The sequence below is a fragment of the Ovis canadensis genome, chromosome 3 (genome assembly GCF_042477335.2).
Source record: "Ovis canadensis isolate MfBH-ARS-UI-01 breed Bighorn chromosome 3, ARS-UI_OviCan_v2, whole genome shotgun sequence".
Classification (NCBI taxonomy): domain Eukaryota; kingdom Metazoa; phylum Chordata; class Mammalia; order Artiodactyla; family Bovidae; genus Ovis; species Ovis canadensis.
This window is the reverse complement of record NC_091247.1, coordinates 197,752,397-197,777,636: the sequence shown is the minus strand read 5'-3', so window position 1 is coordinate 197,777,636 and position 25,240 is coordinate 197,752,397. Positions and strand designations below refer to the sequence as shown.

Genomic DNA, 25,240 nt, shown 5'->3' with positions numbered 1-25,240 from the left:
ATACATATGCAAATGACTCACACTTGCAGCTGTGCTGTATTAATCATATGTGTGCTTCTGTCTGTCTGCCCTGCAGGCTCAGGGTCGAAGGGAGAGGAAAGGAGGGAATTCATTCTTTTAACCTGCAAGAAAACTCACTCATGCAGACAGAAGTCCAACAGCAAACAACACACCAGGGTTGCGACTGAAATGAAGAGCAGTTGATTATTTTCCACCCTGTGTGGAAATGATGGTGACCTGAGAGATAAACTGAATGGTAGAGCGTCTAGGCAGATAAAGATGAGTACTTTACAAGAATTAATCTTGTAAGCAATTCCCTCAATAAGAAGGTAAAAAAGCCTCATGTCTGGACCTCTCCATACGGTTATTTCTTCCTTATTGATTTTCTGGGCGTTTCTTTGGTCAGACACATGAAGACATGCTCAGTCACTATAGCGCTCTGGGAAATACAAAGCATTTGTCTGTGTCCTGTCATAATTATTGACCTCCTTCAGAGACTGGCAGGAGGTTGATAAAAAGATGAACTTCATTTTTTCGTCCACATCTATCTTGTTGCTACCTTTGGCCAGAGAGAAACTGAAGCCATTTCTGCCATGACTTCCATGTACCTTTGATAGCTAGGAAAAAAAGATTGATTTTAGTTGATATTCTATATAATTCATTCTCTCCTCTGATCACATGTCATCTATCATTTTCTGTATCTTGGAGGATGCATGCTACTGATATTAGGGGTTGCTGGAACTGTAGCTCTATGGGATTTCATTTATGACAACTTGTAAGTTTGAGTCTTTATTCCAAAAATATTATTATGCACTTTAAAAATAATCCTACTAAAATCAGTAAAAGGTAAATTAATTTAATAAAATTTCTGGAATGAATGCTACTTGTTCAGTTGAGTAAAATATGTACATCCAAAAAGAATTTCAACCTTTTTTCCCCTGCTTAGGATTATTAATCACTGGTTGGAGCCGACATTTTTGGCTTCCTATAGGTAGAACAGGTGGCAACCATCTTGGCCAACACAAATATGGTATTTATAAAGTGAGAAATAAGTGGATAAATATTTCCTTCTAATTTCCAATCTTAAAAACCTAGTTTAAAAAACAGAAATAGGATACTGCACTACAATTCTTACTATTTATTAAAAAGTTCATGATGCCCATTAAGTAAAATGCAAATTAATGACAATAAATATGAGAAATAACTGTTACATGGACTATTGCCATCATCTGGTTTCATTAATTATAGACAATTTGCTTAACTGATTTTATCTAGTCACAAATGTCTAAAAGATTCAAAACGTAAGTTTATTTTGCTTAAATAATTATATTCACTTCTTAATGTAAAATGAAGGTAGATTAGTTTTCTATGTAAGTTAATATCCCTCCTTTAAAAAAGATAATATTAGGAGAACAAATATCAAAAGGCATCCTTGGCTTCTGGAAGAAAAATAAGTAGTTTGAAGAAGAAGGGGAAAGGGAAAAAGAGAAGGGGAAGAAAAAAGAGAATGGGGTAAAGAGTATATGAGATTACTAAGTGGCTAGTTAGTATTTTGAGAATACATCTCTCCACTATTTGGAAAGAATTCCCTTTAGTGTTGTATTGTCACAGTGAGTCCTAATGAGTCAAACGCACCTCTAACAATTCATATTCCTATGTACGTCTGTATACATGTTAACAAACAACGTAGACATAAACTAATGTTGAAATCTTTGTTTTTTTCTCACAAATTATGACGTAAATGAATTATATAAACTGTAATAAATGCTAAAACACATTCTTTATTCAGCAGCCCATGTTTACAAATAAGATAAAAGGAGGAAGGAAAAGAAGAGAGAGAGCTATGGCTTTCTCATATACTAAGAATTTTTTAATAAGGGTTGAGAAAACATACTGTTCCATGGTAGCTAAATTAATATCATTTATTCCAGAAATTAAACATATACTGCTTTGTTATCTTGTTAAAAATGATGATGACCATTAGCTTATGATAGTTTCTTCATTTGATTACTATGTACTGAATACCACCTACTTTTCCCAAGCACTTGAGATACATTATTGTTCAACAACAACAACATGACATTCCCTCCATTATTTGAAATAGGCAGATAATAAAAAAGGAACATACTATGCAAGTTATATAGTATGTTTGAAGATGGCTAGTACTTTAGAAAAAAAAGCAGAATAAGGGAAACAGAAGTGTGGTATCTCTGGGAGAGTTATTTTATGATTTCAAGAGGTTACTTAGACCAAGACTACTAGAGGGGACATTAGAGAAAATTCTTGAATGAAGTGAATTCGCCTTCCAGGCAGGGGGACAGGTAATGTAAAACTCTAAAGTGAGAGCATACCCTGGCAAGTCAAGGGACAGCAAACGATCTAGTTAGCTGGAGCACAATGAATAAGGCAGTGTAGAGCAGAACTATTATAAACGCAACTTTTAAACAGTGCAGTGCCAAGCAAGGTACTAGGCATGTAGAGTTTCCACAAAGATGGATATTAATTTATATGGGAAATTAATCATTAATATTCCGCTCAAGTCCACTCTTATAAAGAAGAGTAGCGAGTTAATGATACATAATTTAAGTGTAATGTTAAGATTAATTCTTCATCCTTTAGTTTCTTAAATACTTATTAAGTCCCTTAAATACTTCAAGTACGTGGTTAAGTGCAAATGATGGGTGAGTCAATCACTTCATAGATTATGCCATCTGGTAGCAGCCAAAAAGTAGGATTTAGAACATTTTCCACAAGTGCCATGAGACGGAAAATACAGTGTACTCTAGGCATACATAAAAGCTACATTAATCCAGACCTGAAGACAATGATGACTTCCCTGAAAAAGTGAGGCTTTCATTTGCAATCTCAGGGATAAGTAGGAGTTGGCTTGGTAAAAAAAGGTGGGTGATAGGGTTCCCCAGAGAGCAAATACCACCTTCAAAGATTCAGAAGGGAGAGAGAACTTGAAAACACCATGTAATTTAAGGTATTTAAGTAGGAGAAGGCCATGATCAGAATCATAAAGATCATTCTGACAAAAGTATACAGGACAGAGTGTGTTGAAGAGGGCAAAATGAAGACTGAAAGGCCAGTTCAGGGGCTGCTGCTGCTGCTGCTAAGTTGCTTCAGTCCAGGGCTACTAGGGTTAATTATGCAAGCTAGGAGGGTAGCAAGATTCACAGAGTGACAGTTAATATGCAAAAAACAAAACAAAACAAAACAAAACAAAACAGATGATTGGTGTGTTTAGTAGGTGGAATGAATAGGAAGATAATGAATGTATAGGTCCAGAGGAAGAAGGAAGAAAAGTTAAAGATGGTGCTCATGCTTTCCAGGGTTAAGAAACAGATGGAATGGAGCCATTTGCTAAGATCAAAGAATGAGCAGGTCAGGGGTCAAGGAAGATAAGTGGTCAGGTCCATTTTGTAGTCGGTTTATTGTGCGTGTAAATATCTATGTTTCCTCTTAGTTGCCAACAAATAGTTGGATATATGGATCTGAAACCCAGGAAAGGCTTAAAAGCTTATGAAAAGGCTCAGAGGAAACAAGGACAGATATTTCATTATAATAGAAATAAATAAAATGGTGCCTGAGCACAACATGTTAATTTGTATGTTTTATACAGAACTCAGATTATCATTTTTCTTACTCATATTTCTCTATAAAAATAAAAATAAATATTTGACAAGACTTAGACTATTCTAGGGGCTTCCCTGGTGGCTCAGTGATAAAGAATTTGCCTGCAATGCAGGAGACGCACAGGAAATGTGGGTTCGATTCCTGGGTTGGGAAGATATCCTGGAGAAGGAAATGGCAACCCACTCCAGTATTCTTGCCTGGAGAATCCCATGGACAGAGGAGTCTGGTGGACTACAGTCCATAGAGTCACAAAGAGTTGGACATGACCGAATGACCATGCATGCACAGAGACTATTTTAATTGCTCCTACAATGTATATATAGTAAGGTGATTTTTTAATGTAAAGTATTTCATGAAAGTGAAAGTGTTAGTTGGACACTAGCATCTGACTCTGTGACATCATGGACTATAGCCCACCAGGCTCCTCTATCCATGGGATTCTCCAGGCAAGAATATTTGGGTGGGTTGCTATTTCCTTCTCCAGGATATCTTCCCAAACCAGGGATCAAACCTGGATCTCTTGCATTGCAAGCAGACTGTTTACCATCTGAGCCACCACGGAATCCCAAAGTATTTCTTACTGTATGAAAAATATTTTCTTATTTTATCCAGGAACTTGAAGTGATATTTAAGTAATAAATAGTAGTCTAATTTAAAACATGTCATTTTGCTTGTCTTTTAAAACTATTGTACTTCACATTATTTCTTCTTTAATAAAGGTCTTGGCTATTGGTTTTACTTATTATTTTCCAAGTGTGAACAATTATGCACAAAAGATAATTTCAAAGGAAAATGAATGGTAGGTAAACAGTGTCAACTGTGAGTAGAAATATATTTATAGGGTCCTTTCTTAGATCTAGATGTTCAAAAAGAGAAGCTTGAATCAACACATATCTGTGTAAAGAGTTATGAAATAGAAAACTCAGAGTCTGAAGTAAACAGCTGTCCTTATGAGTCCTTCAGTATTGCAATGCATATATAGGGTTTGTATGAGTACCAATTAATCAGCCTTATTGTCATAATTTTATTACTGAGTTACAAGCAAATGTCTAAAGAAGGGCAACATCTCTAATGTTTAAAATAAAATCTGTTTTTGGAAAAACATATAAAATTGTTTTAAAACCATGGATATTGGACTCTGTGACCCAGTTTTCTTGTCAAATAGAGTTATTAAGACATAATACACAGTGTTGCAATAAGAATTAAATGAGTTAATCTTTGTATGAAAGCCTTACCAGGGAACTAGCATAAGAACATGGGACTGAATTTCCATAAAAGAAAGATAATCTTAGTTACTGAAAGGGACTCAAAGTGATGAAGTCTACTCCAGGTACTATTAAGTGATGGAAAAATGGAGATTTATCAGTATAATTGAAAGCAAAGTTTGGAGAAAATTACAACTGGCTCATATATTATACTCCATTGAGATGAAGCTTCACAGAAGTAGGTTCACAAGACTGGAGTGAACGTTGGGTTAGGATTAAGAGAAGACTTCTGCCTAGACATTGTAGGGAGCTTTTCCCTGCCCTGTCTGAGAAGGTCTGTGGAGAAGAAAAGAATTTGGATGCTGTTTTAATGCAAGGGAAGGAAGAGCATGCAGGTCTCCTTCACAGCTCTGGGGAATGCTGAAGTTACGGATCTGTGAATATAGTGTTAGGAACAGGAGCAGAAAAGTAGGCTGGTGTAGGCACCTGAGCAAAGGTGAGAGCATCCACTTCAAAGAAAAGCCAGACTCTCTGCTATGACATGTGCTTGAAACACATATTTGGATTTGAGTACTTCTTTTTAATCACAAGCAAAAAGATGCATATGTATATGTGTGTATGTGTGTATGTGTGTGTGTGTGTGTGTGTGTGTATGTGTGTGTGTGTGTGTGTGTGTATTGGTGTTTTGATAGAAGTTAACGGCTTATCATGAAAAGGTGAGATTACTAACTTTCTTATTGTTCCACAGTGTTGGTTTGTATGTGCTCAATCACTCAATCATGTCCAACTCTTTGCTACCCCATGGTCTGTAGCCCGCCAGGCTCTTCTGCCCATGGAATTTTCCAGGCAAGAATACTGGAATGGGTTGCCTTTTCCTCCTCTAGGTGGTCTTCCCAACACAGGGATCTAACTGTGTCTCTTCCATCTGCTGCACTGACAGGTGGATTCTTAGCCACTAGTGCCACCTGGTAAGCCCAAATTGAGTTCCCAACTAAAATTCATATATTTTAATGAGTACAAAGCCACCTTACATAAAGTATCTTTATCCCCTTTATAGATCAAATTATAGTTGCCCTGCCCTGTGCTGTGCTCAGTCATGTCTGACTCTTTGTGACCCCACAGACTGTAGACCACCAGGCTTCTCTGTCTGTGGAATTCTCCAGGTAAAAATACTAGAGTGGGTTGCTGTTTCCTCCTCCAGGGGATCTTCCTAACCTAGGGATCGAACCTGCATCTCTTGCATGTCCTGCATTGGAAGGCAGATTCTTTACCATAGTTGAATCAAAAGCAAACATGTTTGGTGTCTTTTTCCTTGTTTTGTGATAAACACAGTTTTCATATACTTACATTTTAAGGGACTCTGATATCATATCATAAGGGCAGAAATAAAACTTAATTTGTGTAAAAATATTCTAATACTATTCTTTTTAGAAAAGTGTAAGTTCGGACTGTTACCTAGCAAAGCCAGTTTCTACTGGCTTATAACAATGAAACATAGGCAATACCTCCAGCTTGCCTGTGTTCCCTCTCATCACTGATCCAATGGTGAAAGGAAATGAGAATGTCTAATTTGTTTTGAAAACTGACAGCCTAGATCTCTAAAACTCCTATTTTCCACATTCAAATCTATTGCTGGATATTCTTCCCTCTTCCTTTAATCCCACTACTCTTTTTAGTTTTACCTATTATAGCCACTTCTCTGTATTGTAGTTATTTTTCAGATTTCAAAGGATAACAAATGTTGTTACTTTTATTGTCCCCATGGTTCCAGCACTTCCTAAAGTTATTTCCAGCTCAAAGAAACAGAAACTCACACCGCAGTGTTTTTTGGAGAAAAGGTAGAATAGGAATGACTGTCATTAACCTCTGTAGAACACAGTATGTCTCAGCTCCTCCTGTGTTCCCCTCCTGTGAGACTCAACCAGTTTCTCAGAAACCCACCACGTCTTCTGACAATTCCCTGTGCTGACCAGATGCATCTGTCTTTTGATGCTACAATTTAAACTGTATTTTCCTTATAGGCTAAGGTCATCTATCATGACAATGCACTTTCATGAATACAACTTAATTTTGTAAAGCATGAGTGCTTCATGCTTGACTTTACCAGCATACTGTGTCTTTCAGGCAAAGGAAAATATAACACTTCTCACAAGGAGAGATTAATCCTATTATTAGATGATTTGTTATTCCCATTAACTGTGTAACTATTATAAAGTCCCAAACAGAAACGAGGGTGAGAGGATGCTGACTGAAAGATTTAAACAGTTAATGAAAGATACCTTTAATAGAATTTAATTGATATTCTTTCCAACTCTAGAGACAAAATTTCTAAAATCACTTGGGCATCTGACAGAGTTATCACTGACATTCAAGGATATATGGGAATATAGCTTCTGCTGGGCCAAAAGAAGTGGATGTTGTGATAAAGTTGTATTCATTTAGGCATCTACTTATTTGGTCTAGTTATTCTTGCTTATCCAACTGAGCTGGCATGAGCAGGAAAATAAAGATATCTACAGAGTGCTTCAAAAATACTGAGCATCTTGAACAATTTTAAATGTAATTTTTGTTAAGCTGTCTTGATCCGTAAGTATCTGAATATCTTTTGTAGCTTTTGACTTCTTTTTATCTTGATGAAGACCATTCTGTGATGAAACTATGACATACAGTAATCAAAGTAAAACTACAGCTCATTTTGTTAAATCATATCAGGCAATAAAAAAATTACAAGTTATCTTTAATACAGAAAACAGGACTAAAAATCAAAAAAAAAAACCAACTTTGGGTTGAGAATCAGTACACATAAATTCAAAAACAAAAAAGTGTGAGGCAAATATCCGTAGTCAGTTATATTCTGCGTTAACAGGATAATAGCTGTTTTCGATATTTACTTAACCTTTGTCTCCGGTGTATTGTCTCCTGACTTACCTGCAGTTGGAGTGGGCCTAAGCCCGGTGTTGCCGCGGCAGCAGCTGCCATGGTAGTTGGGATCAGCTGTACAGGGTAAGGGTCACCTACGTAAGAGAATAATAGAGGCGTCAGCACCTTTTATCTACTCTCCACCTGCAAATTAAACTCATGCATTCACTCTTTCCAAAAGCCTTCTTTTGTGTGCCTTGCCTAGGCCTAATGAAAAGCTCTATTGTGCAGCTTTTTACTAACACTCTTTTCACAATTCTGGCTGAGAGAGGAATGTGAATAAAAGGCACAAGCAATTAAGGCGGAAACCTCATCCTTTTTTCATGATGTGTTTAGGAAAATGGGAGGAAAAAGTGCGTATTGATCAGAGGGCTGCACTTTATAACACACACATACACGCACACACACACACATCACACCTGATAATCTTGATATGAGCACACCAAGTCCTCAGCAAATTTAAAATGTTATTATAAAAAGAATTTAACTAAACTTAATTTTACTTTAACAAACTAAACTCTCAATATTTAGGCCAAGCAGCTTATCTTTTGAATGCTATGTTACTGTCTTGATTCAAATAACCTCTTAAATAATGTTCCATGGACAAACTCATATAAAGAAAAAATCTGATGCATTTTTAAAAGTCATGTAAAGTACTAGTTATCTTTATTTCCAGAGACAAATGTTTAAAAAATATACTGTAAAAGAAGAAGAATATAGGTGGTTTTCCCCAAAGGCTTTCTGTTTATGGGAACACCTAAAACACTAAAAAATTTAAGCAATTAAAAATTAAAGTTTTAATACAGATGATCTATAAAAACACAGATATACACAAACATCTATACATATATACACACATTATAGGAGATTTTTTTGATACAAATAAAATTTTTTTTCCACTCAATAAAGAGGTACAACGGATATCTGCACAAAGCCCGGTGATATGCTAACAGACATGTACATTATTAGTCATTTGAAATGAAACTGTAGCAAAATGGAAAATAATAACTGTAAGAACAATTTTCTAATATATAAAGCTTTTTGTAGAACTATAATTTGTGAAAAACTTGTTGAATGTCAAATGTATAGAAATATAACTGCAAATAACTCAGTTAATAATTCATTCAAAAATATTTATTGAGTACCTGATTTGTGTTAAACACTGCTGTTGACACTAGAAATGGAGCTTTCAAGAAAACTCATGTCAAGAGGTGTATTTACTGGAAATTTAATGAAGCTTAAGCTTTGGGTTCTGGAAAGGGCTCCTAGCAGTGTGTTCACAGGGTCATATGTTTTCATATCTGTCAGCTTCCTTAATTTTTTACTTTGTTGTGATCCTTTTTATAAAGAAGTATTTTTTTACTTTGTGTACATATATATATATATATATATATGTATATAAGGTAGACCATACGTGCGTGTGCTCAGTCACTTGAGTCGTCTCTGACTCTTTGCAAACCCAGGGACTGCAGCCTTCCAGGCTCCTCTGTCCATGGGAGTCTCCAGGTAAGAATTCTAGAGAGGACTGCGGTGCCCTCCTCCAGGGGGTCTTCCCTATGCAGGGACTGTGGGCTGATTCTTTCCCAATGAGCCACCAGGGAAGCCCATAATGTAGATGATATATATAAATATATATATATGTAATTTCCATATTTTTATTTTTAAATACAGTCCCCAAAATTACATGTTTCAGGCTTCAAAACTCCTGAATTTATTTCCCCTGATGTGGTTCTACAGCTTAATGGGAGAAAAAGACAAAGAATAACTCAATTAGTATAAAACAAAGTAAAAGTTACACATACGATGCTATGGACTGTACTGTGGGTACCTCAAACCCAGGCTAAAAGATCAAAGACACCCTCTAGGATGAAATCATGTTTAAGCTCAAAAATGAATGAAGTGAAAGCAAGCCAGGCAAAGAAGGGAAGCATTTCAGGAAGGAAAATAATCTTCAATAAGACTCAAGGTAAAATGGGAGTGTTATATCATAGCTAAGTTCCTGAACTGCTTAAGTATAGACTACAGGCAGGGAAGCAGAGATAAATGGGACTGGAGAGGGAATCAGAGGCCAGATTGTGTATGATTTTATGTACAATATAAACATACACACAGAAGAACTGTACAAAAAAGATCTTCACAACCAAGATGATCACGATGGTGTGATCACTCACCTAGAGCCAGACATCCTGGAATGTGAAATCAAGTGGGCCTTATAAAACATCACTACGAACAAAACTAGTGGAGGCGATGGAATTCCAGTTGAGCTGTTGCAAATCCTGAAAGATGATGCTGTGAAAGTGCTGCACTCAATATGCCAGCAAATTTGGAAAACTCAGCAATAGCCACAGGACTGGAAAAGGTCAGTTTTCATTCTAATCACAAAGAAAGGCAATGCCAAAGAATGCTCAAACTTCCACACAATTGCACTCATCTCACACGCTAGTAAAATAATGCTCAAAATTCTCCAAGCCAGGCTTCAGCAATACATGAACTGTGAACTTCCAGATGTTCAAGCTGGTTTTAGAAAAGGCAGAGGAACCAGAGATCAAATTGCCAACATCCGCTGGATCATGGAAAAAGCAAGAGAGTTCCAGAAAAACATCTATTTCTGCTTTATTGACTATGCCAAAGCCTTTGACTGTGTGGATCACAATGAACTGTGGAAAATTCTGAAAGAGATGGAAATACCTGACCACCTGAACTGCCTCTTGAGAAACCTATATGCAGGTCAGGAAGCAACAGTTAGAACTGGACATGGAACAACAGACTGGCTCCAAATAGGAAAAGGAGTATGTCAAGGCTGTATATTGTCACCCTGCTTATTTAACTTATATGCAAAGTACATCATGAGAAACGCTGGACTGGATGAAGCACAAGATGGAATCAAGATTGCAGGGAGAAATATCAATAACCTCAGATATGCAGATGACACCACCCTTATGGCAGAAAGTGAAGAAGGACTAAAGAGCCTCTTGATAAAAGTGAAAGAGGAGAGTGAAAAAAAGTGGCTTAAAGCTCAACATTCAGAAAATGAAGATCATGGCATCTGATCCCATCACTTCATGGCAAATAGATGGGGAAACAGTGGAAACAGTGTCAGACTTTATTTTTTGGGGTTCCAAAATCACCGTAGATGGTGATTACAGCCATGAAATTAAAAGACGCTTACTCCTTGGAAGGAAAGTTATGACCAACCTAGATAGCATATTCAAAAGCAGAGACATTACTTTGCCAACAAAGGTCCGTCTAGCCAAGGCTATGGTTTTTCCAGTAGTCATATATGGATGTGAGAGTTGGACTGTGAAAAAGGCTGAGAGCCAAAGAATTGATGCTTTTGAACTGTGGTATTGGAGAAGACTCTTGAGAGTCCCTTGGACTGCAAGGAGATCCAACCACTCCATTCTGAAGGAGATCAGCCCTGGGTGTTCTTTGGAAGGAATGATGCTAAAGCTGAAACTCCAATACTTTGGCCACTTCATGGGAAGAGTTGACTCTTTGGAAAAGACTCTGATGCTGGGAGAGATTGAGGGCAGGAGGAAAAGGGGACGACAGAGGATGAGATGGCTAGATGGCATCACAGACTCGATGGACGTGAGTTTGGGTGAACTCCGGGAGTTGCTGATGGGCAGGGAGGCCTGGCGTGCTGCCATTCATGGGGTCGCAAAGAGTCGGACATGACTGAGCGAGAGAACTGAACTGAAGAGAACAACATAAAGAATCTAAATTTTGTCCTACTAGGAAAAAGAAACCATGAACATGGAAAAAAGATGGGTTGAGTAAAACCCCTTGGGCTAGAGGTTTGAAGCTGTCATCAATAATAAAAACATGCAGAACTCTGTATAATATATGATGATGATTCAGATTAGGGTGGTGATGTTGGAATAAAGAATACTGGAGAAGGTCAAGCTGTATTTAAGAAGCAAAACTGACAAGACCTAATGATTGTTTACATATGAGAGTTATAAAAGGCTCAAAGATTCTTCCCAGGTTTTTCACTGGACAGTTGATTAGGAAGTGGAACTATTTTTTGGATTTGCAAACACAGATGATAAACAAAACTGCCAAGTTGGGACTGTCTGTGAGGAAAATGAAGGGGAAAGAATAAAGAGTTCTCTTTTGGACATTTCAAGCCTGAAATGACTATCAGTCTCCATGTAGAGGTGTTCATTGAGGAACTTGATAAACATGTTAGGATTTTAGAGGAGTAATCCACATAGGAGACAGAAATTTGAATGTGGTCAGCGTATATCTTGAATTTAAGCTATAACCAGTCAAGTGTTAACTATAGATTAAAAAAAGAGATCCAAAAATTGGATTATGGGATATCTTAACATTTATAGTTAGGAAGATAGGTAACTAGCAGAAAAACAGAGGAGAGATGTAAAGTTGGTGTTCCAGAAGCCAAGTAAAGCAACATTTTCAGGAAGAATATTCAATTTTTTCAAATGTTGGACTTGGTGATATAGAAGTCATTGGAGATCTCTACAAGGGCAATTTCAATGGAGCAAGGGTTAAGAAAGACTAACTGCAGTGAGTGTGATCCATAGAGAATGAACAGAAGATAGGAACTGAATATAATAAATGTAGATCCTTGCTATTCAAAGTGAAGTTCTCAAAAGCAGCACTGGCATCACCGAGGAGTTTGTTAGCAGAATTTTAATGCGTGTGCATGCTGTGTTGCTCAGTCATCTCTGACTCTTGGCAACCTAATAGACTGTACAGCACCAGGCTCGTCTTCTATGGGATTCTCCAGGCAAGAATACTGGAGTAGGTCTCCATGCCCTCTTCCAGGGGATCTTTCCAACCCAGGGACTGAACCTGAGTCTCCTGTGACTCCTGTACAGAGAGTGGATTCTTTACCACTGAGACACCAGGGAAGCCTAGCATAATTTCAAGCTGTACTCCAAACCTAAGGTGGCAGGCAGCCTCTAAGATGGAAGCCCCAGTGCCTCTCACTTCCTGGTATTCATGTCCTTGTGCAATTCCCTCCCCTTATGGACTGGGCCTAGTAACTACCTTCTAATGAGCAGAGTACACAGAGGTGATGTGATATTACTTTTGATACTAGGTTACAAGAAAACTCTGGCTCAGTCTTGCTTGCTCCCCCACCACCCCTATTCTCAGCAAGCAGCTATATTGGGAGCTGTCCTATAGAGAGGACCACACTGCAAAGGACTGATGTCTTCCAGCCAACAGCAAGCAAAGGAGGTGGCCTGACAACAACCAAGGGAGGGAGCTTGAAAGTGGATTTCTCCCCAAGTCAAGCCTAGAGATGACTGCAGCCCAGGCCAACACCTTGATTTGAAAAGATGTGAAAGACTCAGCTGGAACATGGCTGTGTTCAAACAATTGTTTATTTTAAGCCACTAAGCTGTCAGAGAATTTATTAAAGTAGCAAGCGTAAACCTTCTGAATTAGAATTTAAATTTTAACAAGATTTCCAGACTATTTGTATGCACTGCAGAAGTGCTAAAACAAGACAATTTCAGTGACATACTTTGTAATAGATACTGGAGGACGTGTAATAAAGAAACTTTTACTAGACAGGTTATCCATTTGTAAAAATGATACTACACTTATATACTAATAAGAAAAATTGTACATAGAAAAGAAAATGGTGATACAGGAAAAAGGACAACTGATATTATCTGACAAGGTTTTACTTAGCATTTGGAATTTTAAATATTTAATCCAGAAGATACTATATCTGATTTTATAAAGGAAGTTTAGATATTGGCATCTGCATTTATTTAAACTGGGCTTCCCTGGTGGCTCAGAGGTTAAAGCATCTTCCTGGAATGCGGGAGACCCAGGTTCAATCCCTGCGTCGGGAAGATATGGCAACCCACTCCAAATATTATGACTATTAGAACTATTTAAATACTTAAAATTGTACCATTCATTTATATTACTTATTTAATGATTATAATGTTAAAAGTAATGACAGGAAAAGTTTAGAGGCTATGGTGCTCTTCAGAGTGATAATTCATTTTATATAATTTACTTGTTGAAATCTATTAATAAGCACTTACATCATCTACCACATGACTAGAACTCTGCTAGTTTTTATGGGAGACAAAAACAACAAAAGAAACTGTATTTGTCTCTATCTATTTACTCTAAGTCTCACTTAGAAAAGAATTTATTTGAGTTGACCATCAGTGCCATAGGACTTGAGGGAGAACTAATTCTAGGTTTCAATATTTAAAGAATAAAAGGTGAAAATAAGAGTGAGTGTGGCCTTGAAGATTTGCAGGTGTCGGGGGAGATGTTTTAGGAAGGGTGAAATGTATCATAGCATGGGTGTGATATGCTGGAGGAATGGAGAGAAAACCAGTTTAATTCACAGGTTATAGAATAAAAGGAAAAGAGACAGAAAGCAGGGATCTGGGAAACTTTTCATAATCCGGACTGGAAGATATTTGGCTACAAAAAGGCAATGGATATGAAATGAAGTTTTAACAAGTTTAATTAAAGGAGTTAAGTAACAGAAGATCTTAAAGATGACTCCAAATTCTAACCTAGGGATACAGATTTACTTATAAGTTTGGGTTGATTGCAAATACCCACATAGGTGTTTACAGCACTTTCCAACTATTAGCATATAATTCTTAATAACAAATTGAGTATTGCCTGCTATATAAACACATTAGTTAAAATCTACACTATTCCATAACATTTAAACATGCACATGCATATTAGAATCTTATTATTTTTCATTTATTATATCCATGAATATATAGTAATAAAATGAATATGGCTATCTTTCTTTTGAATATGCATATATATGTACATAACTAAAATGTTATTCATATGCCATATTATACATGTATTAATGTGTAAACATACATATACACATCCAAGCTAAATAATGTATGTGTCTGTTATGAGCTGAATTGTGTCCCCTCAAACTTTATATGTTAAAGTACTAACCTCCAGTATATCAGAATGTAACTATATTTGGAGATATGTCCCTTAAGAGGTAATCAGGATAAAACAAGGTCATATGAGTAGGCTCTAATCCAATATGACTGGTGTCTTTAGAGAAAGAGATCAGGACATGAGCAACACAGAAGGAAGGACAAGTATGTGCAGATAGAGGAGAAGACAACCATCTAAAAATGAAGAAAAGAGGCCTCAGAATGAAATCCATACTGTTGATAACTTGATCTTGCATTTTGAGCTTTCAGAACTGTCAGAAAATAAACTTCTGTTGTATAAACCAACCAATTTGCTTCATTTTACTATGGCAGCCTTAGGAAACTAAATAATATGTTTGCCATAAGCAACTTCATATCAATGTAGTTGATGTTAAAGTGAATTGGAAAAATAAAAAAAACTGGCAGCAAGAATTAAAAAGAGTACTGTTGCCCTTATATACCTGTAATCACACACAGTTTCAAGATAAACATAAGATCAAAAATAGGATGTCAACTAATTTCAAAAGGTTTGTGTCTAAGCTACCATATTAATGCAGCTATCTCCATTCAACATACTAACATGCATAACTTGAAGCATATGTACTTTATTATCACTGCTTCAGACTGAAAACATTAAGAACTAGTTTGGTTGAAATCTGCCCCAGTTACAAAGTAAATACAAACACCATAAATGTGAAAAGGCCAATATAACAATTAAACTCAATTAAGGAGATTCAAAATAAATTATATGCATGTGTCAGTGTTCTGAAGTGGACACATAATCTATAAGACTTCAATACAAGGTCAAGAGTACTTCTTAATGGGGAAAGAGAAATTCAGAAACTGCTGGGGAAAAAGTATCTTTTACAGAAATAAATACTGTCATCTATTTATGCCATCTCTTTATAAACTGCACTAAAAATGTTACAACTGGTTTGTTTTGTAAATACCTCATGAGATACTTGCTTAGTAAAAAATTGGATAATGGAAAATTCTGACTTTTAAAGTTTAACCATGTGTAAGTTATTCAAATTGACTTTCACCTAAAGTAATTTCTTCTCGATTTTCCTAGGTTTTTAACCATTTGAACAGTTTTTCCTTAAGCCTTTCCAAACTTGTGTCTTCTTTTAAGCCAAGTATGGAAAATTCTAGCTCAAAACTAAAATTTTTCAAAAAGTGGAAAAATACACTGAGGCATGTTAATCAATAGTTTCCAAAATACAATCTAGATTAGAGTATCTATTGATATAAATGATATATCTAATAGTAAATAACCCAATAACCCCTCAGAAATCATATATGTTAGTATTAAAAAGTAATGAATATTTAGAAAATAGTTCTTTCCAGTGATAGTACTGAAGAGACTCTTTTTTTTTTCTATATAAAGAGTAAGAAAAACAACAAAGTTATTTAGGTTAGGAAGATTGTCAAAGGGCTTCCATGGTGGCTCAGTGGTAAAGAATCCACCTGCCAATGAAGGAGACTCAGGTTTGATTTCTGGATTGCGAAGATCCCTTGCAGATGGAAATAGCAACCCACTTCAGTATCCTTGTCTGGGTAATCCCATGGACAGAGGAGCCTAGCAGGCTATAGTCTATGCAGTCACAAAAAAGTTGACTACTACTTGGTGATTGAATAACAACAAGATTGTCAAAAGCAAGCATGTTTTTGCTCAGGGTCACTTTCACAAACACTTGCATCCACTGAACTAAGATAAATGATCTGGAAAGTCTGTGGCATTATAAAAATTAAAACGTATACACAAATGCAAACACACACACACACACACACACACACAATCTCTGCCCTAGAAGAGTTCCTAAAAAAGTTACAGAAATGAACATGTAAACCAATCCAGGGATACAATGAGAAAAGTAGAACAGTGCAAAAGGCACTCTGGAAACTTCCCGAAAAGAAGAAGGTAGGGTAGATTAACCTGGAAAGAGCATTGAGGTAGGTTATTTGTTAAACTATCTGAAAAAAATGGCACTTCACCACAAATTATCTCTCAAGATCCTTTTACCGCCTACTTTCCATGTCTTCTGAAAAGTCACACAATAAGCCTCCCACCACTTAGTGCAACCAGGATTGCTCTTATTAATCATCTTATCAGATTAATACTTAAAAGCCCCCACTCCTACCACTTTAACTTCCCAGTGGAGGGAGTTCTATAGGAGCGTAAAATAAGATGAAGTTAAAAAGGACACTTGTTGTTCAGTCACTGAGTTGTATCTGACTCTTTGTGACCCTATGAACTGCAGGACACCAGGCTTCCCTCTCCTTCACTCTCTCCCTGACATTGCTCAAACTCATGTCCATTGCACCTGATGCAAAGAGCTGACTCATTAGAAAAGACCCTGATGCTGGGAAAGATTGAAGGCAAGAGGAGATGGGGACGACAGAAGATGAGATGGTTAGAAGGCATCACTGACTCAATGGACATGAGTTTGAGCAAACTCCAGGAGATGGTGAAGAACAGGGAAGCTTGGTGTGCTGCATGCGGTCCATGGGGTCGCAAAGAGTTGGACATGACTGAGCAACTGAACAACAAGAACGTCCATTGAGTCAGTGATGCCATGAAGCCATCTCATCCTCTGTCTCCCCCTTCACCTCTTTGCCCTCAATTCTAAAAGGACACTAGGGATGGAATTTTGAAGGAAGTTGCTCCCTTTCATTTCCTGGGCCAACAGGTGAACTTGTGGGTTCCTTCTGCTTGGAAGGAGCCCATGCTATTCATAGCACAGTGTTAACAATGGCCATTATCCGTGTAGCCCCTATACTTCCAGGTGTATTTCAACAGTCTGAGTGTGTCTGATACAGAAAGGGAATGTTAAGCTCTGCAGCTAAAGAAGCAGGTAGAACACATCTTGCAGAGGTTTATGTTTTACTTTGAAGGCAACCTTAAGTTGCTGAAAGGTTTTAAGCAGGAAAGTGACACAAGTCTGATTTGTGTTTTAGATAGATCAATTTTGTGGCAAGGGATAGAATCGATTGGAAGAGGGAGAGGCTGGAGACAAATAGACATGTTAAAAACTACTGCAGTAAATCAAGCTGGAAATGATAATGGCCTAAACTAATCATAAGAGAAAGAGAGGAAGGAACATGCAGGATAGGGGAGACACATTTGATGGCCAGTTTGATGGGAGAAAAGAGATACGGGGAGGGGGGAGAAAAATATTGTACTTGGGTTTATACTTTATTGTCAGATGGGGTTTAAGGAAAAAAATCCTTTTTACTCAAAGTGTTTCAACATCAGTTGTTCCAACATCAATTATTAATTATTCACTATGCTCCCACTGACTTGAAATGTGGGCAACTAATATTTGTTGACTTTTGGCACTGTTAAAATATTTTACATATATATACATATAAATATACACATATAAACCCCTCCATATATGAATGAATATATTTACTGATCTGTGTATAAAATCTCATTTAATGTTTGGAACAATTCAGTAAGGTAGATTATTGTTCTCATTCTGTAAATTAAAAATAAATGTTCAGGCTCTCACAGATAGTAAGTACTATAGTACTTACTAATGCGGTAAGAAAAGTATCACATTTATAGAGGATAATACAAATATATATTTAAATTTTCAAAACAGATATATTCATTTAATATTCATTCAGTTAGCATGTGTCAGATATTGTATACAGGTTACAAAGTAATAAAAGAACCAGTTCTCCTTGCCTTCATGACTCTTTCAGTTACAAAATAAGCCATTAATATGGAAAGTGAAGTGAATCAAAGCCACCAGATTAAAATAATATGAATAAGAAAGGCAGCAACTACCAAAGAAAAGAGGGATTTATTTGAGCTGAAATCACTGAAGGAAGAATCAGAGGAGGGGCTGGTCTTGAGTTGGGTTTTGAATAAAAAATAACTAGGGAAGAGGAGAGAAGTCCAAAACTGCACTGCTTAGTGCTTAGATATTCGATAAATATTTGCTGAATGAATAAATGGTTAAGCCTCAAAATAAGGATCAGAAAAATGAATGAATAAAATGTCTTTAAGAACTAGCCTGCAGTTGAACCTTGGAGAAGGCAATGGCACCCCACTCCAGTACTCTTGCCTGGAAAATCCCATGGATGGAGGAGCCTGGAAGGCTGCGGTCCATGGGGTCGCTAAGAGTCAGATACAACTGAGCGACTTCACTTTCCCTTTTTACTTTCCTGCATTGGAGAAGGAAATGGCAACCCACTCTAGTGTTCTTGCCTGGAGAATCCCAGGGACGGGGGAGCCTGATGGGCTTCCGTCTATGGGGTCGCACAGAGTCGGACACGACTGAAGCGACTTAGCAGCAGCAGCAGCAGTTGAACCGATGACATACAGTATCAAGAAATATTCAGAAGGTTGGTTAGAGTCTGTGAAGCACCTCAAATGCCAAGGTAAGAATCTATTCATACCATGTCCCTAAGCATATGCACAATTACCTCCTATTCTAAAAAACAACCAATTATCTAGACTCCAAAATCCCTTAGTAAGGAGTCATTTATTTACTTTCTTTCTTCTCATCTAACTTGCCTATATGCTGGAAACTTGTCTTCAGTGATAATCTGAAATCCTTCTACTACAATTTAATTCTCCATCCATAAACTTTCCTGGAAATAATGACCTTTGATTTGCCAAATTTCAATGAACACTGCTGTGCAACAGCTGATACTGTTAACGACTCCCTCCTTCTCAAACTACACTACACTCTCTGACTTTTCTTATAATGTGCTTTTCTGGTTTTCCTCATACACTGTTCATGCCGACTTTATTATTTCTGCAATACGCTGTTCTACCTCCCTTCACTCCTTCCTTAAATACTGATATTCCTTGGGGTCTAATCCTTGGTGCTTGGCTTTTCTCGTTTGATTTCCCTTATCTGAATGATCTTATCCAATCTCTTGGTCCAAGGACTTTATACAAACTATTTTAAGTCAATGACTCTAGCCTATATTTCTCATACTGTTTTGGACAACTCCTTTGACCCCCACCATCTGTCCCATAGGAAGTTCAATCTCCACAGTTTAATCACCCTTCTTGCAGGACTTACTTCTACTCCTGGTATTTTTATTAATTTTGGTGACACCCAGTTACCTATGCTGTACATATGAAGTATCCTAGATCTTTCCCTTCCTTTAATCCTTCATGGCTGATCACTTACAAACTTTATTTTTTTAACTCCTAGGTTTTCATTTCTTACTGCTGGAAAACCTACCAATCAGGTTCCCAAGCTTCAGTATTCAGCTAAAGAAATGAATTCTCTACTCAGCTTCCAGAGGCACTAATTACGGGTACACAATAAGTATTCACTGGTTGTACTTAAATGGTAAAAAATACTTACTAGGTACATACTGTGTGTTAAGGACTAACAGTTCAAAAGTAAACAAGAAAAGTATATCTTGACATGGATGAAATCAATAAATGAATGAATGGATTGATGGTTAAATGCCAGTATGACCTCAACCCTGATTTTTAGCCCTTAAATGGTTTTCCAGTTCCTGCAGCATAGTGGACCCTTTGATGGCTCAACTCGTAGAGCAGAGTCCTATAGACTTCATGAATGTGGACATCCCTAGGTTGCTGGTTTGATTCTGGCTCAAAAGAAGTGCCTTAGTTGCTTGGGGCTTCCCTGGTGGCTCAGACGTTAAAGAATCTGCCTATAATGCAGGAGACTTGGGTTAGATCCTTGGGTCAGGAAGATCCGCTGGAGAAGGGAATAGCTACCCATTCCAGTATTCTTGCCTGGAGAATTCCATGGACAAAGGAGACTGGCGGGCTACAGTCCATGGGGTGGCAAAGAGTTGGACATGACTGAGTGACTAACACTTTCAGCCAACATAGAAGGTCTATAAATACTTCCTTGAATTGGTCTCCTCTTATGTCCTCAAATAATTCACTTGTCATTTCTTACCTTAAAGCTCACTCTCAACACCAAACTGCTTAAAGGTCCATGTATACTCTAATTCATCTTGCGTTTTCCAGCCTTTATCAAGGCTGAATTTTTTGTTTTTTCCTACCAGGAATATTGTTTCTGTATCCTTTCATTCCAACAACTTCATTTTCTTAGTTGCCCTTCAGGATTTGACTTTAGGCATGATCCTTTAGGGACCCCCACCCCAAGAAGCCTTCCCTGATACCTTCTACTAAGCTTAGATTTGAATTCATTCCCTTTCCACTCACTTTTGTTGAAATTCTATGCATAGCTCTATTATATCACATCTGTTTATATCTCACTCTCCCTAACCAGACTGTTAGCCTCCCAAGGCAGAATTATGTCTACTTAATCTTTAAATTCCCAGTTTCGAGCATAGTGCCTTGACCATTTAAGGCTATAAAATGTTTATGGACTAAATATATGAAGCTATATTTTATTTAATTAAGAAATTAACAAATTTCAGACAGAGATGACAACTCTTCCTCAAAAGCTTAAGGCTTAACAGAAGAAATAGCTTGTAAGCAAATAATTATACAAATAAAGAACAAATTAGTTTTTTATACAGGGTTTAACACAAGCAATATTGGTGTTTTAGATCTGCTGCCAGTGATACAAGGAAGGATAGAAAATGAAGGCAGAAAAAGGAGCCTAGAGTTTAGGATAGGAAGAAATAAGGACTCAAAGGAGGTAGTCAAATAATCTTTTTTAACATATTTTCACATATCAAACCATTCTTTTCTAACATTCCATAATTTTATCTCTTTTGTATATTTTCATATCCCCTTGGATATTAAAAGTCAATAATATAAATTTCTGATCATGAATAAGAACCCACTATTATGATGCTTAATATTAAAGTACCTGAATATGGTCAAGGTATCTACTAGAAAAGATGTTTTGCTTTTTTTAAATTAATTTATTTTGTATTGCAGGATAATTGTTTTACAGAATTTTGCTGTTTCCTGTCAAACTTCAACATGAATCAGCCATAGGTATACATTTATACCCTCCCTTTTGAACCTGTCTCCCATCTCCCTCCCCGTCCCACCCACCTACGTTGATACAGGGCCCCTGTTTGAGTCTCTTCAGCCATACAACAAATTCCTGTTGGCTATCTATTTTACTTATGGTAATGTTAGTTTTCATGTTACTCTCCCCACACATCTCACCCTCTCCTCCCCTCTCCCCATGTCCATAAGTCTATTCTCTATGTCTCTTTCTCCACTGCTGACCTTTAAATAAATTCTTCAGTACCATTCTTCTAGATTCCATATATATGCGTTAGAATACGATATTTATCTTTCTCTTTATGACTTAACTTCACTCTGTATAATAGGTTTTTGGTTCATCTACTTTATTAGAACTGACTCAAATGCATTCCTTTTTATGGCTGAGTAATAAAAGGAGTATGTCAAGGCTGTATATTGTCACCTTGCTTATTTAACTTATATGCAGAGCACATCATGAGAAACGCTGGACTGGAAGAAACACAAGCTGGAATCAAGATTGCCGGGAGAAATATCAATAACCTCAGATATGAAGATGACACCACCCTTATGGCAGAAAGTGAAGAGGAACTCAAAAGCCTCTTGATGAAAGAGGAGAGTGAAAAAGTTGGCTTAAAGCTCAACATTCAGAAAACTAAGATCATGGCATCTGGTCTCATCACTTCATGGGAAATAGATGGGGAAACAGTGGAAAAGTGTCAGACTTTATTTTTTGGGGCTCCAAAATCACTGCAGATGGTGACTGCAGCCATGAAATTAAAAGACGCTTACTCCTTGGAAGAAAAGTTATGACCAACCTAGATAGCATATTGAAAAGCAGAGACATTACTTTGTTGACCAAGGTCCGTCTAGTCAAGGCTACGGTTTTTCCAGTAGTCATGTATGGATGTGAGAATTGGACTGTGAAGAAAGCTGAGTGCCAAAGAATTGATGCTTTTGAATTGTGGTGTTGGAGAAGACTCTTTGAGAGTCCCTTGGACTGCAAGGAGATCCAACCAGTCCATTCTGAAGGAGATCAGCCCTGGGATTTCTTTGGAAGGAATGATGCTAAGGCTGAAACTCCAGTACTTTGGCCACCTCATGCAAAGAGTTGACTCATTGGAAAAAACTCTGATGCTGGGTGGGATTGGGGGCAGGAGGAGAAGGGGACGACCTAGGATGAGATGGCTGGATGGCATCACTGACTTGATGAACGTGAATCTCAGTGAACTCCGGGAGTTGGTGATGGACAGGGAGGCCTGGCGTGCTGTGATTCATGGGGTCACAAAGAGCTGGACACAACTGAGCGACTGAACTGAACTGAACTGAACTGAATATTCCATTGTGTATATGCAGCACAACTTTTTTAAAAGATGTTTTATATGAAAACAGATGAGAAAAACAAAATCCTTCATCATAGTGACTGTTTCCAATCATTTCACTTCCCAGTGGCTCAGTGGTAAAGAATCTGCTTGCCATCGCAGGAGCTAAAGGAGATGCGGGTTTGATCCCTGTGTTGAGAAGACCCCCTCGGGGAGGAAATGGCTACTCACTTTGGTATTCTTGCCTGGAAAATTCCATAGACAGAGGAGTCTGGTGGGCTACAGTTCATGGGGTTGCCAAGAGTTGGATATGACTGAGCACAATGGCACAATAAAGGTGAAAGGGCTTCTAAATGCAGAAAGTCTGTAAAGCCTTTCTAGATTTGCTGGAATAGTATAATATGACTTTAATATTTGAAATCTTTTATGAAAAATGCTAATATTTTGTAGTAACTCATAAAATAAGTTACTAATATAAATATTTCATACGAATTTTATTTGAGAAAGTAGAATTAATAAATTATCTTGCTTGACTATTTAAAAAGAAGCTATCTTTAGGTGAGCATTAGTTCTCAACTGCTTTGTCATAAACTAAATTTTTTTTCAGTAAGAGACTTTTTAAAATAAATTTTTTTGTCTTCTTAATGTAGCACTGTAAAGGAAAACTTTATCCTAATTAATTTAATAGTTAACCTAGTTGGCTAGTTTAGTAACAGATTAATTTATAAACTCTTCAAGAAACATGTTTTAAAATGGGAAGACATTTCTGCATATAAAAATTATTGCATCTTTTCCTCACCTTTTCCCCATAAATCTAATGAATTCTAGTACCAATGAAAATTCCTGGATTACTTATCTAAGAAATCTGAGTATCCCTGAAAAGGTGACAGTGAATCAAACAAGTGTCCTTTTCCTTCTGTATTCCACCATTTCAACCAAGGCATCATTTAAGTATTTCATAGCAACTCATTTTAAGCTGTACAAAGAGAATCATTAATTAAGGAACTGCTTCTATATGTGCATCTATATGACAGTGCTGTCTACTTTTTGCCTCTGTGTATTTTGAAGGGCACAGAGAAAAGCATCCAAAATGATGAATGCATTAGAAAAGTAGGGATCTGGAAGAGAGGCATGCATACAAGCCACTTAAGACCAATTCAAGGGACTTCTCTGGTGGTCCAGGGGTTAAGAATTCGCCTACCAATGCAGGGGGCATGGGTTTGATCCCTGGTTCAGGAGGATCCCACATTCCTCAGAGCAACTAAGACTGTGCACCACAACTAATGAAGCCCTTGCGCCTAAAGCCTGTGCTCCGAAGCAAGAGAAGCCATTGCAATCAGAAACCTGCACACTGCAACCAAGAGTAGCTTCCACTCTCTGCAACTAGAGAAAGCCTGCATGCAGCAGGCAAGAATAAAAATAAGTAAGTAAATATATATGCTATATATAGAGAGACCAACTCAAATGCTATTTCTCTTTTACTTTCCACTTTGAACATGATGGCTTAGCAAGTATTTCATTTTTAAAAAAGCACTTCATTTTTTGACACCTTTGATGACAGACATCCTTCCTTGTGCAGTGTATCCAGAGTCTACAGGTTGAGAACAGGAAGCTTCCTAAACCACTCTAATAATAAGACTACGGAATAGATACTTGTGATAACTCCTGGCCTACAGATTTCACCAAGAATGGTAAATTTTAAACCTCTGGAAATTTAGAAATGTTATGAAATTTTCCCTCCCCCTAAAGAATAAAAAACAGTGCAAGTAGAGTGACCTAAAGTAGGTAAATTCCTGAAATCCTTTTCATCATATCAAATTCTGAATTTTGAAAATGGGTTGGTACATTTAATAATTAATAATCATATTTACTGTTGTGCTCTTGTTCAGTCACTCAGTCATGTCCGACTTTGTGAACCCATGGAACTGCACAACACCAGGCTTCCCTGTCCATCACCAACTCCCAGAGCTTGCTCAAACTCATGTCCATTGAGTCAATGATGCCATCCAACTATCTCATCCTCTGTCATCCCCTTCTCCTCAATCTTTTCCAGCATCAGGGTCTTTTCCAGTGAGTCAGTTGTTCGCATCAGGTGACCAAAGTATTGGCGCTTCACCTTCAGCATCAGTCCTTCCAATGAATATTCAGGCCTGATTTCCTTTAGGATGGACTTGTTGGATCTCCTTGCAGTCTAAGGGACTCTCGAGAGTCTCCTCCAACACCTCAGTTCAACAGCATCAATTCTTCGATGCTCAGTCTTATGGTCTGACTCGCACATCCATGGAACAATAAACTGGTTCCAAATAGGAAAAGGAGTAC

The 25,240-nt window shown here is 37.4% G+C and overlaps 1 protein-coding gene across 25 annotated transcripts in view; it reads right to left on the bottom strand.

The window, feature by feature from the left end:
* Window positions 1–25,240, bottom strand: part of SOX5 (SRY-box transcription factor 5) — a 1,143,569-nt gene that overhangs the window by 119,462 nt on the left and 998,867 nt on the right. For all 25 annotated transcript variants that reach the window (XM_069581248.1, XM_069581229.1, XM_069581234.1 and 22 more), the window contains one exon: window positions 7,773–7,858. In XM_069581248.1, coding sequence (XP_069437349.1) covers window positions 7,773–7,858 — 86 coding nt within the window. The remainder of the gene's footprint in view (window positions 1–7,772; window positions 7,859–25,240) is intronic.